General features: G+C 42.7%; 1 protein-coding gene across 1 annotated transcript in view; it reads left to right on the plus strand.

Annotated features, from left to right (window-relative positions):
* STAC (SH3 and cysteine rich domain) overlaps positions 1 to 17182 on the plus strand; it is a gene marked incomplete at its 5' end in the record, with an annotated part of 95329 nt that overhangs the window by 59831 nt on the left and 18316 nt on the right. The window contains 3 exons of the mRNA XM_006759656.2: positions 1849 to 1927; positions 8777 to 8841; positions 10346 to 10434. Coding sequence (XP_006759719.1) covers positions 1849 to 1927; positions 8777 to 8841; positions 10346 to 10434 — 233 coding nt within the window. The remainder of the gene's footprint in view (positions 1 to 1848; positions 1928 to 8776; positions 8842 to 10345; positions 10435 to 17182) is intronic.

Below are 17182 nucleotides of genomic sequence, written 5' to 3' on the forward strand. Positions count from 1 at the left end.
ACAATGGGCAGAAGCAGGAAGCCCCAGCTGTGCCCAGTTTTCCCTCCAGCTCCATCCCAGTTCAACAATACAGCCATTTCTCACATTTCCTCAATCCTTTCTCTCTAAGGCAAGGTATACCCTTGAATTCACACACACACAAAAACCCTCCCCAGAGGTGCTTGACCTGTGACTTAGGTGGCTTCTCTCCATGGGACAGTCACCCCTCCCACGCCGCTCTCCTATGTTTTACCTCGCTGGAAATGAGTGCTCTGTGCATGTCAAGACTTTGTGTGGACACCACCCAGCAATCCAAAAGAAAAGCAGAGACAGCGCTGGCCAGAGCAGGGAGACCTCTGTCCACTCACCTTGCCCTGCATCCTGAGCAGGCCTTTCTCACATCTCTGGGATGAGCCACTACATCCTCAGCCCCTCTCAGCTCATGCAACGCCCATGCCCGCCCGAGGCTGGCCTGTGTGGAAGGCAGATGCAGAGCCAGCCGGGAAGGAAGAGCAGAAAGGTTTCCCCAGACATGGCCTGACCTCAGCAACCCCGTGGCGCTGCCCTTGTGGGAGGAGACGGCCTCAGATGCACTCCCAGCAGGCAATGGCCATTTCGGCCTCCACATTCCGGGCTCAAACCAAGAAGCAGCAAGACCATCAGAGAGCCCATTTGTCCAGTTCCCTTTCATGTCTAAAAGAGCTTTGTTGCTAGCAATGTCTGGACCCTACAGGCTGGTTTTAGGAGCAAAGAGCATCGTTTTCTGAATGTCAATAAGGTGTCCATTTATCACAGTCCACTTACGCTTCCTGGCACTGGTTCCATCAGGGAAGATTTCTTGGAGTTTTGCTCTGTGACAGCATTGTTCTGAGACCTGCAGGGAGACCAAGATAAATCCAACTGTGCTTAAGTATCTGTCACTTCACTCCTTCCCTGGAGTCCAACTGGACTCGATGGAAGAAAACAGAAACGATTGATTGGTACTTTAAAATGCTTTTGCTTCCTTTCTGCAGGGGCGAATCATAATGCATTTCAGCCTCTTGCCGGTTTTGCGGTGTTATGGCCGCAAGCTAACATATTCCCACATCGCAAAGCTCGGGCCCACAGGTTGATTTTCTCCCAGGGCTAGAGAGGCATTTGCTTTACATTGTTGGGAAGTCACTGCCTGGCTTGTTTCTAAATCGTTATGTCTCCTTTAATGGCTTTCAAGTGCTCTAGAATATAAAAGGTTTGATGGCTTGGGGAAGGCCTGCTGAAACCAAATTCAAAACACTTCCTGGGAGTTGGCTGACTGGTTCATGAACAGTCTTCAGTTTCATAAAACTAAATTAACGCAATAGCAACTTTTGTTCAGAAACAGTGAGCTTCAAAGGATTAGGATGCAGAGGGCTTGGAGACCCTGTGACATTTCTTATTTCTGAGGTGTCATGAGAGTAAGAAAGGCTGAGAAAAACCTTAGACAAGTTAAGTTTTTTGTAATAAAAGTTAGTCTCTGGAGACTGGTGCTAAAGTGCTCTAGAGCGGACTGGGAGAGGTAGGAAGGGAGCCTTGCCCTCCTCTGATAAGATACACATAAAATGTTTACAAAGTGTGACTCTCCATCGAGGCCCCTGAAATTCCTCTTTTATGGAGCCAGGCAGAGAGAAGTGGGGGCCTCTGGCCCTAGGAGAGAGGCAATCTGAAAAAAGGGACGGTGCCCAAGAGACGCACACCCTCTGAAGTTAGCCAGGCAGACAAGACAGCTGTGACTGGATTCTTAGGACAGTGTCGTGCAAATCCTACCTTCGATGTTCAGACATGGAAATCTCTGTTCAGTTGGCCCAGTGATGTGACATTGCTCATCCCATGCTGTTCCCTCTTTTCTCCAAGACTTCGGACCTGGTGGAGGTTCCTGAAGAAGCCGACGGGCCAGGAGATGGGTACGACCTACGGAAACGCAGCAATAGCGGTGAGTGAGGGAATGAATGGGAAATCAGATCCCAGCATAAAGGTGAATCGCATTAGCCTGAGTCAGGGGGCAGGGAAAGTGGATGTCCAGTCCCCTGGTTTCTCTGCTCGTCCTGGAATTCAACCAGGGCAAGTGCTCAGCATTCTGCAGAGAAACAGGCATCGTTGCTGGTGGATGTCAGTGACCTGACTACACTGTTCCTTGAGTTCTGTCTCCTGCATTCTCATGCCTTATGGGCTTAACATAATGGGGTTTAGGAGTCACTTCCAGACCTTTTGTTAATGCATCATTTCCCCCACTGGCCTTTGCAAGATCAGCAAAGCCACAGAGAAGCTACTCCTGGCTACACCTCAAGTACTCGGACCAGGTGGGTGGTGGCAGGGAGGGGAGTAGGAGCCTCACACTTGGCTCCTCCCCAGCAGAGTAAACTAAGTCTCTGGTATATGCAATCTAGCCAAACGTTCTTTTTTTAAAATTTATCTTTATTGTTGACAGTATTACAGGTGTTCCCTTTTCCCCCCATGACCCCTGTCCATCCGCACCTGTCCTCCCCGCCCCCCCGCCTTCACCACACTATTATTCTTTCATTACTTATGCCCTGTTACAATGATTTCTAAAATAATTATTAGATGCTAGCTACATATCCTCACTCAAGGATATTTTTCCATTGATTTTTTTAGAGAGAGTGGAAGAGAGAGGAAAAGACAGAGAGAAATATCAATGTGAGAGAAACACATTGATTGGTTGCCTTCTGCACATGTCCTGACCAGGGCCTGGGCCTGGGAGGAGCCTGCAACTGAGGCATGTGCCCTTGACTGGAATCAAACCCAGGAACCTTTGATCCACAGGCCAACGCTCTATCCACTGAGCCAAACCGGCTAGGACCAGAATCAGAATTTATATGTGAATCTCTGATATGAATCTTATTAAAGTTCAAGAAGCAGGATTAGAAATCATGGAACATATCTGCCGCCCCCCCACACACACACACACACACAACACATCCTGTTACATAAAGAAACTAAGGCACTGAGTAACACACTCAAAGACTCAACGTGGATTATTCACCATCTCTTTTATGTGAAGGGGCATTTTTACCGACTTATTCAAAGAAATCTGTTGAAGAACTTAGCAAGCAATAAACCTCTAGAAAGCTTTGGAGGTCTATTAGCCATTCCTTTGAGCAGCAGTAGCTTTCTTTACAATGCACCCTTGGAAGCAGGAGAGATTAATTATGCAGCAGTTTGCTTCAGAACATTTTCTTTGATTTGATTTAATCCTCTGTCCATGCAGTTTGAGAAACAACATAGAGAAAACCCCCTGCTTACGGGGTCCCAGGTCTCACTAGTCCTCTCACCGTCATGGCAAGGATGGTGCTGGCTTTGCAGAAGCAGCGCCTAGGCTTCCAGTCACAAGCAGTTCTTCATTACATGTTTCCTTTATGTTCTAAAACATGCACAGTGCACACAGATATTACTTCTGCCAAGCCAGGCAGCATGTCAAATCCCGGAGAACTATTTTTTAAAATATAGTTTTAATGATTTCAGAGAGGAAGGGAGAGGGAGAGAGAGATACAAACATTAATCATGGGAGAGAATCATTGATTGATTGCCTCCTGCATGCCCCCTACTGGGGATCGAGCCCACAACCAGGGTACATGCCCTGTCTGGGAATCGAACTATGACCTCCTGGCTCATAGGTCGCCACTCAACCACTAAGCCACACCAGTCAGGCCTGGAGGAGTATTTCCAAAGCCACCTTAGAAGAGGGTACAATTCATGCTCATTTCTTTACTGGTAAGAATGCAGTCTGTGTTTTCTTTAGAGAAGATGTTGGGCAGGTCTGAGCATTTCTGGTTGTTGTTTTCAACTCTACTGCTGGATGCATTAGAAATGTAGACGGGGAGAATTGTTGGTCTTCACCTTTGCTTTAACTGCCAGTGACTCCACGGGAAGCAAGGTAATGAGCAAAGGGAGAAGAAAAATCTAGGCTGCCTACTTCAGCATGAGATGCCAAATAATGATGTTATTGGCTGCCTTCAATAATTGCATTTCAGTCTAACTAGATGTGATCATAACTTTCCTGGAAAAGAAGCGGGGGGGTGCGGGGAGAACATAAGCAAGACAGATTCCTAGAACTATTCTTTTAAAAGGGTTAGGTGATCACATTCACTTGAGGATATTACAAAGCTGAATAGTACCTTGCGTTGCACTAAAGCAAAGAAATTCTGCCCAGGAAGAAAAATGGCAAGCTCATGTTTGTAAAATTGATGCTTGCCTTTAGTATGCACTGGTTCTATATCTCAAATTTTCAGTTGTCACCAGAAAAGAAAAGGAAAAAGGAAGCAAATCTTTTAATGGCTCTGTTGGCAGATGCCCCTGGTTCTGGTCCCCCTCCAGTGGACAATTCCCAAATTACAAATGCAAATATGATGGTGTGTTTCTGCAACACATAATTAATGTCCAGATCATTTGCAATAACATGAATGGACCTTCAGAGTATTATGCTGAGTGAAATAAATCAGACACAGGAAGACAAAGGCCATCGGATTTTACTTATATGTGGAATCTATAAAACACACAAAGCAAAACAGAAGCAAGCTCATAGATACAAAGAACAAACTGATGGTTGCCAAGGTGAAGGGATTAACAAAATAGCGGTTATAAAAACAGTCACAAGGGTATAAAGTACAACAGAGGGAATATAGTCAATAATATTGTAATAACTATGTATGGTGTCAGATGGGTGCTAGACTTACCAGGGTGATCATTTCAAAAATTATATAAATGTCTAATCACTGTGCTATACACCTGAAGTTACATAATATTATATGTCAACTGTAATTGAAAAAATTTTTTTTTAATTTTAAGCTACTGTAGGCAAATATTAAGCAACAGAAAGATCATATAGCTATATTAATTGGAGGTGGACTTTAAGAACCCCCAAAAAAGAAGCATCACTAGAGAATAGTATCATTACATGGTCAACTTCACCAGAAGATATAAATTCTAAACTTCCATCCACCTAATGTGTAGCCTTTAAATTACAGAAACTCAAAGAGGAATTGATAGAACTATTAGGAAAATTGACATTCCCCTTCATAGTGAGGGATTTTAACACACCTTTCAATCATTGGCAAGTTGGGTAGACAAAAAAATTTAGTATAGACATAGAGGAAATGAGAACATATTTGACAATTCTAATTGACTTAAAAAGGATACTCCATCTAACAAATGGACAATTCAAATTCTTTTTAAGAATACTTGGAACAATTATAAAAATTGATCACCTGGTAAGCCACAAGCAAGCTTCATAAATTAATATTATATAGAACACATCTTTCTGACAACCAAAAAATCAATAGTCAACAGATAAGTAGGGAAACCTATAATTTGAGAAATTAAAATAAACTTTTAAAAAGCTTGTGTATTAAAAAAGAAATGAAATATATTCCAATGAAAATTGGAATATATTTAAAACTAAGTAATAGGGAAAACACTACATATCAAAACTGTGGAATGCAGCTAAAGTTGTAACTATTCAATTAAAAAATAAGAAATGCTAAAAAGTAATCATCTAAGCATTATATTTAAGAAGTCAGAAAAAAAGAAATAGAATAGAGCCCACAAAAGAACGGCAAATAAAGACTAGAGCCGAAATGATTAAATAACAAAGACAGATAATAAATCCTACAAGTGGTTCTTTAAAAATTAAATGCATAACATTTCACAATTTTAAGAATAAAATAGAGAGATAAAACAAAAGGCAATAATAAAAAGAATGAATATAACAGATCAAAAGTAAAATAAAAGAATCTCATGGCCAACTTCATGCCAATACATTTTAAAACTATTTTTAAATAGGCAAATACCAAGAGAAAGGCCATTGAGCAAAGTCTGACTCAAGAAGTAATAGAAGTAGAAACCTTGGATTTGCTTCTAATTATGATAGAAATGGAATCAATATTTCCAGTGTTTGCACTATGAAAATACCAGGCCCAGTCAACCGTGTAAGTAAACGCTACCAAACATTTAAGGAAAAGAAAGTTTCCATATTACATAAGCTCATTCTGGACAACAAGAAGTAGCCAGGAGGAAGGTTAGCAGCATTGTCTAATTTAGTTTATGAGGCTAATATGATTCTGACCTTAAAACCAACAAAGACAGTAGGAGAAAGGAGAATCATGGGCTAGTCTCCCTCTTGAATATGGAAGCAGAAATCTGAAACAAAATCTTTGTAAACTGAATCCAATCATGTATTTTGAAAAGACAATGCATAATTACCAAGTTGGACTTATTCCAGGGATGCAAATTTGGGTCAATGTTAGAGAAGCCAATAATGTAACTGGCTGCATTATCAGGTTAAAGATAAGAATAATCATCTCATTAGAAAACACAGTAGTGAACATGGGCCTCACAGGACTGAAAAGCAAAAAAGAAAGACAGAATATGGAAAAGGAACAGAAGACAGCCCTTTGGGGATGTGACAAAACTAAAGATTCATTTTGCATCTATAACACCAGAAAATATTGCTAGGTGAAATAAATCATATCGAAAAGAATAAGAACCATATGACTGCACTCATATGTAGGCTATAAAACAGAAAGCAAGAAACTCAGAGACACAGATAACAGTACGGTGGTGACCTGAGGGGAAGTGGGGAGAGGAGGATGAAGAAGGTAAAGAAGGTCAAATATATGGTGATTGAAGGAGACTAGACTTTGGATGGTGAGCACACAGTGCAATATGCAGGTGATGTAGTATAGAAATGTACAATTGAAACTTATATAACGTTATTAACCAATGTTGCCCCAATAAATTTAATTTTAAAAATATGCCTGCATTAGGGATATATTCTTTGAATACTTGTTCTGAATGAAATTAGCAATCAAATTATTTTTAATAAAATAAATTTAAAGCAGCAAATATAAAAGTTGTATGATATATTTTTGGTAAATAGACTTGATTCTGAAAGGAATGGGTTTTATTTATTTTTTATCCTCACCCGAGGATATTTTTCCCATTGATTTTTTAGAGAGTAGAAGGGAGGCAGGAGGGGGAAGAGAGAAAAACATAGATGTGAAAGAGACACGTTGATTGGTTGCCTCCCACACGTGCCCTGACAGCACCCCTTCTAGGGCCAGAGCCTACAACCGAGGTACATGCCCTTGACTGGAAATCGAACCCGAGACCCTCATTCCACAGGCCAACGCTCTAATCCTGGCCAGGGCAAGGATTGGGTTTTAAAAATCATTTTGGCACTGTTCAGTTCTGCTTGCAACAATATAGTTAAAAACACATTTGGGGTCACTTCAAGGGATTTTTAATGTAGTTCACAAAAGTGATACACATTTCAAACCAGATACTTAAGGGATATTGAATAAAAAGCTAAAATAATGTGGAATTACCCAATTGCAAATGCCATCCAAGCTGTCCATTGCATATGCACCTTATGTACTTCCCCTTTTTAGCTCCAATCAAATCTAGGAAGATTCTCTTTGTGTGTTTTCATTCAATAATTTCATATTCTTTTAGAAGTTTCCAGTTTTCTACTTAGGGAATCAAATATTTACACCAAGATTTTAGGTCATCACATTATATCACCTGGCCTCTACTCATTTTCAACTGTTGAGTGGCCAAATATGGAGGCAGACAAGGCCCATAGGTTTGGGTCTTCCTTTTCCACTTACCTACCGCCCAGAGCTCCTCTTGGCCTCCTGGGGATGGTGGGATTGTGTCACGGGCTCTGGAGAAGAGACGTTTGCTAAGCATCGGCACATTGACAGGGGCTCTCGTTCAGAAGCGTGTTCTCTACACCAGTTACTGAGTCCCTCTTAGGGACATGGAGGTGCACTGACTGAAGTAGGGGGTCGAGCTTTGGGGGGGCCTGCGTCTCTTCCTCTCCCGAGATTGCCTCAATAATCTGCAGGGAGACCAAAGGGAAGAATAAAGCAGCATGTGTTACGTTTAAATGTGGAGTCTTCTCAATGGCGGGTTAATTTGGACACCATAACTGCACTCTATAAACTTGGAAACATTTGCCACATTTGTGTGTAAGGAGGAGACACGCAGTGAGAATAGGGCCATGCCGTTGTCACCAGGGTAGACTCGGCTCCTAACGGGCCATGGCAGAGCCCTCACAGCCACCAGAGGCCTCCCACAGCTGTGCAATGGGCAGCGGAAACGCCTGCCCATGGTCAGAGCCTTGTTCTTATCAACGGCCACCGAGTGGCTGCTGAAACGCAAAAGGAAGAGAATTCCGCAGCCCAAGAACAAACCAAATGAGAAACCACACTTTTATTCTTTAATCCGAATAATTGCCTCAGTGCACTGACAATAAGAGATCAAGGAACTATTTTGAAATTTAAAACTAACACTTGAAGCTGAAAAGTAGAATATAGATAACATTAACAAACTAGAAACAAGATATTGACAATAGATGAGAAAAACCCGGTAGTTAGAAAAGGTAATTCGGATCCAATTAAATCGGGCCCTCCATCATCCTCCTTCCCATAACGAGTGATTGGATACATGTAACAGGGACGCAGGGCACAGTTTCTGTTCATAAGAAGAGCACTACCCAGGGAGGCCCAGTTGTAAACACACAACTGCCAGGCAAGCGAGAGGATGTGCCAGTGGAGGCGTGTGCAAGGGTGTGAGCGCGCAGAGCAGGCGGCGCAGAACCCGCACGGGGAGCCGGAGCGGGTCCCACAGACCACAGGCAAGCTGGGCCACCGAGAACCAGGCAAAGGCAGAAGTGAAATAGACTCTGTGACCGGGAGTAAGAAACCACAGTTTCCAAAACACAGGGACTGGATCCATAAAGCTCTGCTTCCCCTTGTCTCCTCAGTGTTTACGTATCCAGAAAATGGCACTGACGACCTCAGAGACCAAGCGAAGAACTTAAACCACCAGGTATTTATGGGCGCCGCAAAGGCAGTGTTTGTTTCCACATATGTGTTACACACAAGTAGATAGAGACTCTCTCGTGTGTACATTATGCAGTTACATAATATGGCGGCTGTATTTTTTAGTATATAAGTATATAGTTATATTTTTATGTTCATTTGTATATAATTAGCATGGAATCCATAGAATAAATCGACGGAATCAATAGAATAAAATAAAAGATACTTGAGCTTTGGATAGCAGAGTGAATCAAATAAAGAAGGTATAGTTGCGTGCAACTTTTGTTTGTTTTATAGATAGCATATGTTTATTACATAATGTATTTAAATATAGTGTAGAAGTATATATTATACATATGTGCATATATTACAGTTGTTATATAGTATATAATTTTTAATTTATTATATGTATTATAAAGTGTAAGCATTCATATTTAATTGGTTAATGATAGTAGCTAATATTTATATAACACAATACTCTTTATAGTCTACAAATTGGGGATAACAATAAAATCCACCTCACAGGGCTGTTGAGAGGATCCAGTGTGCTCATGCATGTACCGCACTGCCTGGCACACTGTACGCTATCAAAACAGTAGTTCTTATCATCATTATTGCAAGGCTTCACAGCCAGAAGGTGGTGATCCCATGACATAACCAAAATCTGCCTGGTGGCAAAATCTGTGCTTTCTTCAGAGAATGAATGAACTAATTGTCCTGTATATACACCTGGTCCCCTTGGATACTTGAGACACCAAATTTTAGGCTTACTGAAAAGAAGTCAATTTTATGCATCACTTCGCAAATTATATAAATGTCTAACTACTATGCTATACACCTGAAACTAATATAATATTGAATTTTAACTGTAATTGAAAAATAATATTTTAAAAAAGACTGAATTTTAGGAAGTGAAAGTTTTGTTACTCCTATTCACATGTCCCTCTTTCTATAGAGAGGATATTCTCACTCCTGGGGCCAATCCTGTATCACTTTTCATGAACAACCATATAAAAAATAGTATTTGAAGAAAATTATAGTATTTCTCTTTTTTAAATGTTTTTATTAATTTGTAGAGAGAAACGGAGAAAGAGGGAGAGAGAGATAGAAACATCGATGAGAGAGACACATCATGGATCAGCTGCCACCTGCACACCCCCTACTGGGGATCGAGCCTGCAACCCAGGCACGTGCCTAGACTGGGAATTGAACCAGTGACCTCTTGATTCAACCACTTAGCCACACCAGCCAGGCAAAAATTACAGTATTTCTGACAAAGACCTCCACATAATTGTTTTCAAGTGGTTTGCAATAAAATCAATCTCAGCTAAGAAATTTAAAAAAATAAACCAATGGTTGAAACAGTCTTTAATAACGTTTAGCTCTTTTAACCCTTAAGAGCCATACACTGAATTACTTTGCATTCACTTCACCATTGCCTCTTTTTTTCCCTTGCTTCTCTCCATTTCTTCCTCCTTCCTTCCCTAATTTGTCTTCATTTCCTCTTCCAGGGACCTCTTTCCAAAGACCCATTACAGATGAACACCTATGTTGCCTTGTACAAATTTGTACCACAGGAGAATGAAGATTTGGAAATGAGGTAAAAGCATTTTTTTTTTACAGAAAAGAAAAAAGCAAGAATGAAAGAAAGAATAATTCAATTTGTGTTACCGCCGGGATATTTAGGGCAATTCTCACACTTTAGTGTGCATGCAACCTGCAGGGCTGGTTCGCTGGGATTGCTGGGCCAGTCCCTGCAGCTTCTGAGTCAGCTGGTCGGGGGCGGGGCTGGGGAATTTGTATTTCTAACTGGTCTGCTGGTGACTACGCTGCTGCTGACCCAGGGCCACACCTCAAAAAGCATGGTTTTAGTATGCGGCCGACAGAACTGCTCATGGGAGTTTTCATGAAAGTTGCGCATAAGATGCACTTGTCATCCTGTGGAGTCCAGGCAATCAAAAAACTATATTTCATCCCCAAATTAGCATTGATTGAAGAATCAAACTAAAGCCATTTCTGTCTCCTGCTGGAGACTGGCACCTCTGCCTGGCTCACAAGGACCCATCCCACTTACGGTAACTGCCACCTGGGGACGGTAAGGTGAGCTTTGGGAATCTTTCTCTTGACCACGGTTTTTGTTCCTTGCGTTTCAGTGTAGAGTCAGTCCTCTGCTCACATCCTGTTTATTGTGTGACCTGAAGCACTTTATAAACATCTTAGGTATCTATCATAATAAGAGCATAATATGCTCATTAGGCCGGACATCCTTCCGGACGACCTTCCAGACAAAGCTGGGGCTGTGAGGGCCAAGCCCCTTGCACGAATTTCGTGCATCAGGCCTCTAGTAAAAGACTAAGAATGACCTCTTCCCCCTACAGTACCTGTGAGGGTGAAATGAGTAGTGCATAAGGCATAAAGCATGGTGCCCCGTCATTGCGGGCACTCAGTAACTGGTAGTTATTCCAATTTGTATAATATGGTGTGTTCACTGGCGTGTCTCCAAGGAAAGGCTCGGCTCCCCTCCTCCACTCATGGCCCTAAAACGTAAGTAGCCTGGGGAGAAGGCTTTGGTGTTTCCCAGTCCCAGAGCAGGGGAGAAAGGGCTGCTTTGCTCGTCCAATGGGCCCTTAGACATTGGTTCTTTCCAAGTCCAAAGAGAATGGAGAGATGTTAACACTAAAAACTACTGAAATGTCAGTCTTAGTGAAATCGCCTCCTTTTGGGGTGGACTCCCCCTGCCTGAATGCCATGCAGACCAAGTCCCAGTCATGTCATTCCCCTTAAATGGCATCCAGAGGGACCTGTCCCTCCGCCCTGGGCTATGTGGCCTTCTCTCTGTCCTCAGGCTTGTGCCACGTCCCAGGAATAGTCCATGTGCACTTGCCTGAATGTGGTTTCCCACTTCAGTGGGATCAGCCGCTCCTCCTCCTCTTCCCCAGAGCCCCTCAGAAGGACAGAGCTGCCAAAAGGGCTCCAGTTAGACCCTGTCTCCCTGGTTCCACAGGCCATTGGGTCACGTCCAGCAGCCCTCAGGGCACAGCATTCAGCGAGACTGCACAGCAGATGGGTGCATCCTGCCGGAGTCTGGTACCTCCTGGCTCACACAGAGGTCAGCTGTGTTCAGTGTGTGCCCTGGTCTGCTCCCAGTCATTCTTGGGTCTTTGCAGAGCATGGTTCAGAGCCTGGAACTCAGCTCCTTAGATTCCTGCAGACGTTTAGGCTCTGAGATTTCTCCACCATTAGGCAAGAATTGCCACACTGAAATCAGTGGAGTTGTGAACACTACCTGAACTGTCTGGCATCGGTGCAGGAGGAGAGATGGCATTTGTCAAGTGCAGGCCTATTCTAGTGGGGATATAACAAGCCCCGAAAGTTAGAGCCCCCCTAGGGATTCATCACTGGGGTGGTATTTGCCCTTCAGCGAACGGTCCCCAATGGACTACCTGCTGATGAAGACAAGGATGACATATATTTACTTTGCAATAAATACAGTATATTTTGTTCTTCTTGAGATTGTCATTTGGGGTATCTAAAATTTTAAATTTAACAATTTCTTATTGTGCGGGTCCCACCGTTTTATATTAGAAAATTGTCTGAAGCCATCAGATGGAAAAACAAAAACAAAAACACAATTCCTGATAAATACAGAATGTTACTGAGGAATGTCATCTAGCTGCCTGTTGGTGGTCAGGCAGTTGCTGATGTGACACGTCATAACTTTTCACGCTTATTTCAGTGGGTTGCAGGCCTTTCACAGCCAGAGTGTCTGGTCACGAATCAAACGTTTACAGTCCTCTTCGAGGCACACAGGACTGTTCATCCCCAGGAGGGGAATGTCTGCATTACCCCAACTACAAGAATAAAGTGATGTCAGACTCCTTTTTTTATTATTTTGCCAAGAGATTCTAGGTTCCCATTTTAAAAGCCAGGCGCTGATTTAGAATGGGGAAGGCAATGCTTTGGGGATTTCATATGATTCTGTGAATGAACTGGAGCTTTATGAATTATTGTTTTCTCCTTAAACCATAAAAGAGAAAAACAAATTCTGTTTAACAAAATAACCATTCTCATCCACCTGCATTCTGATCCAGGGAGCACGCTGGGTATTGTCCTCAGGAAAGAGAACAAAAGAAGCGAGAGTACAGGGAATGTTAGGAGTGTGAGCTTGACGGCAAAGAAGGCCCAACAGTCATATAGATCAGAACAGAAGAACAGTCATAGATCACTTCCACAAGCATTTGTCATATGCCTGCTCAATAGTAAGGAAAGCCTTTTCTGCCAACAGCTAGCAGTCCAGATCTCCCTACCGACTTCCAGTTGCACATCCTTACCTGCCTACCCTAGGAGTGGATGGCAATAGCAGTGCCTCCTTCCCTTCCTCCACAAACCTGCTCCTTAGGGTGAATGACATCACCATCTGCCCAGGCTTCCAGCCACCAGACCTCTCTTTACCTGCATTCAGTTGAGTACACTGTTTCTTCTCTATTCTCTCCTTCCTAGGGCAACTGAGTATTTAATGAGATCATTTAAAATAAAAGCTAGGATTTCACTCCCAGTACAAAGCAAGGTGCACACTATATTTCAGATGCCTTCTGTTCATAATTTGCATCTTTTCACAATAGGTTTCATTTCCCAGTTTTCTGAACAACCTCCTTAACACAACCCTAACACCGTCAAAGACTCTGTCTGGCCATTGGGCACATCCCGTGAGACTTTATCTCACTGGCCCCGTGATAAGGAGGCTGTGATACCCTGTCCCTCATCTTCTGAGCAGGTTTTGCAGTTGCTGGTGTGACATGTCACAGGTATGGAATTGTACCACTGACATGAAAGATACGATGCCATCCTGTGTGAGACCTCCAGTTCATTGCTGAGGATTTGTGGTCTCCTAACATTAAAGAGCCACCCAGGTTCCTCTGAGTGGAAGAGGCTTGTATAGTAAGTAGATAACCTTCTGTAATTAAGGGTCTTAGACAATGTCTACCAATAACCCTTATTATCAAGCTTTATAAAGAGCTGGGGAAATTGCACTTTATGGACTGCCAGCCTAATATATGAGCAAAATTCTTTAAAATGCTACTTGAAATACAAACTGGAGAACCCCATTCTCATCAGTATTAACATCATTATCACCCCATATTGCCTTGTGCCGAATCATCCTCTTGGCCAAGTGGGTGGGTATGTGTGTGATATACTTACCTATGGACATCCATTCCCACACACTCACAGTCAGATCTGCATGAACATACACACATTCATGTGCACACATTCGTACACACACATCATGAGCGCAAGCTTGATAATACTTGTTTAGCTTTTTAAAAAAATTAAATCCTGCCCAGCCAGTGTGGCTCAGTGGTTGAGTGTCAACCTATGAACCAGGAGGTCATGGTTCTATTCCTGGTCAAGGGCACATGCCTGGGTTTCGGGCTCCATCCCCAGTGTGGGGGTGCAGGAGGCAGCCAATCAATGATTCTCGCTCATCATTTATGTTTCTATCTCTCCCTCTTCCTTCCTCTCTAAGATAAATAATATTTTTTAAAAAAAATAAGAAAGTTTTGCCCTCCATATGTACAAAGTAACCAGTCCCATTATCCTCACTGCTTTGGGGGTCAGAAGTCTGCAGAGTCTTAGAGCCATTGCTTGTTATTCACACCAACACACCTTTAAAACCCAATAAGAATTACTTTTATGGCTTTGCTGAGTTGATATATCACATAAGCAATCAGCAGATGTAAATAACTCCAAGTCAACACAAACCCCTAAACATCGTAAGAACTCTGAAATAAAGGATCAAGAGTAAATAAAAGACTTAAAGATTCAAATGCATATTTCCGTGGCCATTTAATGCCTGTTCCAAAGAAACCATTTTGGTTTCCCACATCTAAGTCATTTTCATTTTTATTAGTTCTCCCCAAACAGATTTATATGATAATGGCCATGTTTCATAAGGGGGGAAGGGAGCGGGGAATGAGATGGAAAGAGAAAAAAAAGCTTAGGAGCCAAGAGAGAGAAAGCAGGAATTACTTTTCCAATTTTATTAAATTCTAAGAAAGACACAAATTAATTGCCACTTCAGTGTGTCGGAACACCTACACCGGGGGCGGGGGGGAGGGGGGGTTCAAAGAGAAACCTGTCGGCTGCTGTAACCCCAAATAAGGATTTAGATCCTTGAGTCACCAGACTCTTTCCTGGCAGCCTGGACCTCGGATTTTTCCGTGGGCGCGTCTGAATGAAGCCAGGCAGCTATTTGTCTCATTAGCTAATATTCATCAGAAGCTCTGGAGACGGGATGGCCTGAATTCATCTCATTCCGATTTTTTCAAAGCACCTTAGAACTGACTTTAACCCGTGCATGGCTCTTTCCTCCACTCATCGTGAGTGAGCACCTACCCGCTGCTGGGGGAGCAATGCACAGGCCCTGTGCTCAGACAGCTCAAGTGGGCAAGGGCTGGGTGGGTGGCAGAGGAGTAGAGAAGACAGTGCCCTTCAGCGTGGGGTCTTGTGGGTGGAGGCACCCAAGCAGCCTTGGGAAACCAGGGAAGACTTGGCAGGCAGGTGGCATCACAGCCATGCTAGGGCTTCCGCTTGTAAGTGCGCATTCTCTCTTCACCGCAAGGAAAGGATAGGGAAGAACAGCTCACATAACAGTCCAACAGGATGACTTCAAAAGTCACCAAACGGGGAGGGGGTGCAGATGCAAACTCCATTAGAAAAAGGGGTAGTGCACAATCATTGCCGGTTCAGGGGTGTATTTATTTAGGTAATGGCATCCATTCCGGTCTTCATTCTGAAAAGACTGTCTTCAAATTCAGTGAAGCTTAGTGAATGGACACTTAGCTGCTCAGTTCATATTTAAATGAGATGACTTATAGGTCTTTACATATGGTAGGGGAGGGTAAGGTGGGAGAACTAGAACCCAGAACTCACAGGTAGAAAGTAGAGTCAGGGCTGCAACCCTGGGAGGCAGACTTGGGGTCCAACTCATCTTTCTTATCCCTAGCATTTCATCCTGCATTGTTGTGGTAGGATTCCTCTGTGATGAAGTTGGCGATGATATTTCAATCAACAGGTTCAGACAGTGTATTCATGTATCCTGTGTTAGCCACTCACATTACTTCTTACTAGTCTATTGTTCCGCTCGTTTATAAGACCAGGAAGTTTGTTTCTATAGAATGTGTTCATGAAAAGTCACTCCTGTTCAAGGATAATTTTTTTTTTAAGTAAGATGAAACCATGACTCTTATACAAATATAAAATGAACACATGTCAAAGTTGCTTTTAGACTCATTCATTAATGAGAGAACCACTAATATGTCACATCTGGTTCAAAGGAGAATTCAAGCATCACACATATGTAGGCGACCCAGGGTGCTGATGTGAATTTGCAAATACATGCAACACTGGTCAGTATGCATAGAGTAATCATTGATTACATTCCACCAGACACAATTCCCAGGCATGTCTATGGACAGACAAGAGTCATTGGCACCATCAGTTTCGTACAACTTGCAGAATGAAAAATAATAGCTCAAAGGCATTGAAGGGGAAGAGTATGACTTGGGAGGGTGAGCTAGACACCCAGATCAACAATCATTTTGGCCCATTTCGAAGTCTCTCACAACTTTTCCTGCCCGGCCCTTGTGTTCTTTTAGCAAATCTGTTGGGTTACCCAAGCAAGTAGTATTTTACAGAGGAGAAAACTATGGTTGGGATGGCTCACGCTTGTTAACAAGCCATCGAACCTGCTGGAGAATATCATTAAAATAGAGATGCCTGGGCTCCATCCAAGCCTAGAGAGTCAAATCCCATTTGGAAATAAGTATGTTAAGTGTTTCTCTAGATTCTGATTATCCTCCAGATTTGAGAACAACTGATCCAAAAATACACAGTGGGCCAGTGGCAGACCCAAAACCAGAATGCAGGTTTCCTGAGTCGCAGGCCTGAGGTTCAGTAGACTCGGTGGATTTTTGTCTCGTAACTCATGTGATGATGTCCTTCACTGTGTAAGGCCTTATACACCTGCCATAGAAGAAGAGGAGAGCCCTTAAGACAGAGTAAGACAGAGTAAGACAGAATAAGACTCCCTTGGTGTCTCATTTCCATTCTCAAAGTACATTACTGCTTGGCAAATGCATCAACATAATTAAAACTGAATGTAATTCTAATGCACCAATTTGATTTAAAAATAATCTTCACAGTCACCAGGACATCAAAATGCAATTAGGGCTATTTGAGGAAAGTCTCTGATGCATTTTAGGTTCTGATGCTGCACTGTGTCAAGAAGCCCAGATCTTCCCGAATGTCACTAATGTGTTTAGCTGCCTCCCTCTCACTCAAATGCCTCT

Source organism: Myotis davidii, unplaced genomic scaffold, assembly GCF_000327345.1.
Source record: "Myotis davidii unplaced genomic scaffold, ASM32734v1 scaffold395, whole genome shotgun sequence".
Taxonomy (NCBI): Eukaryota; Metazoa; Chordata; class Mammalia; order Chiroptera; family Vespertilionidae; genus Myotis; species Myotis davidii.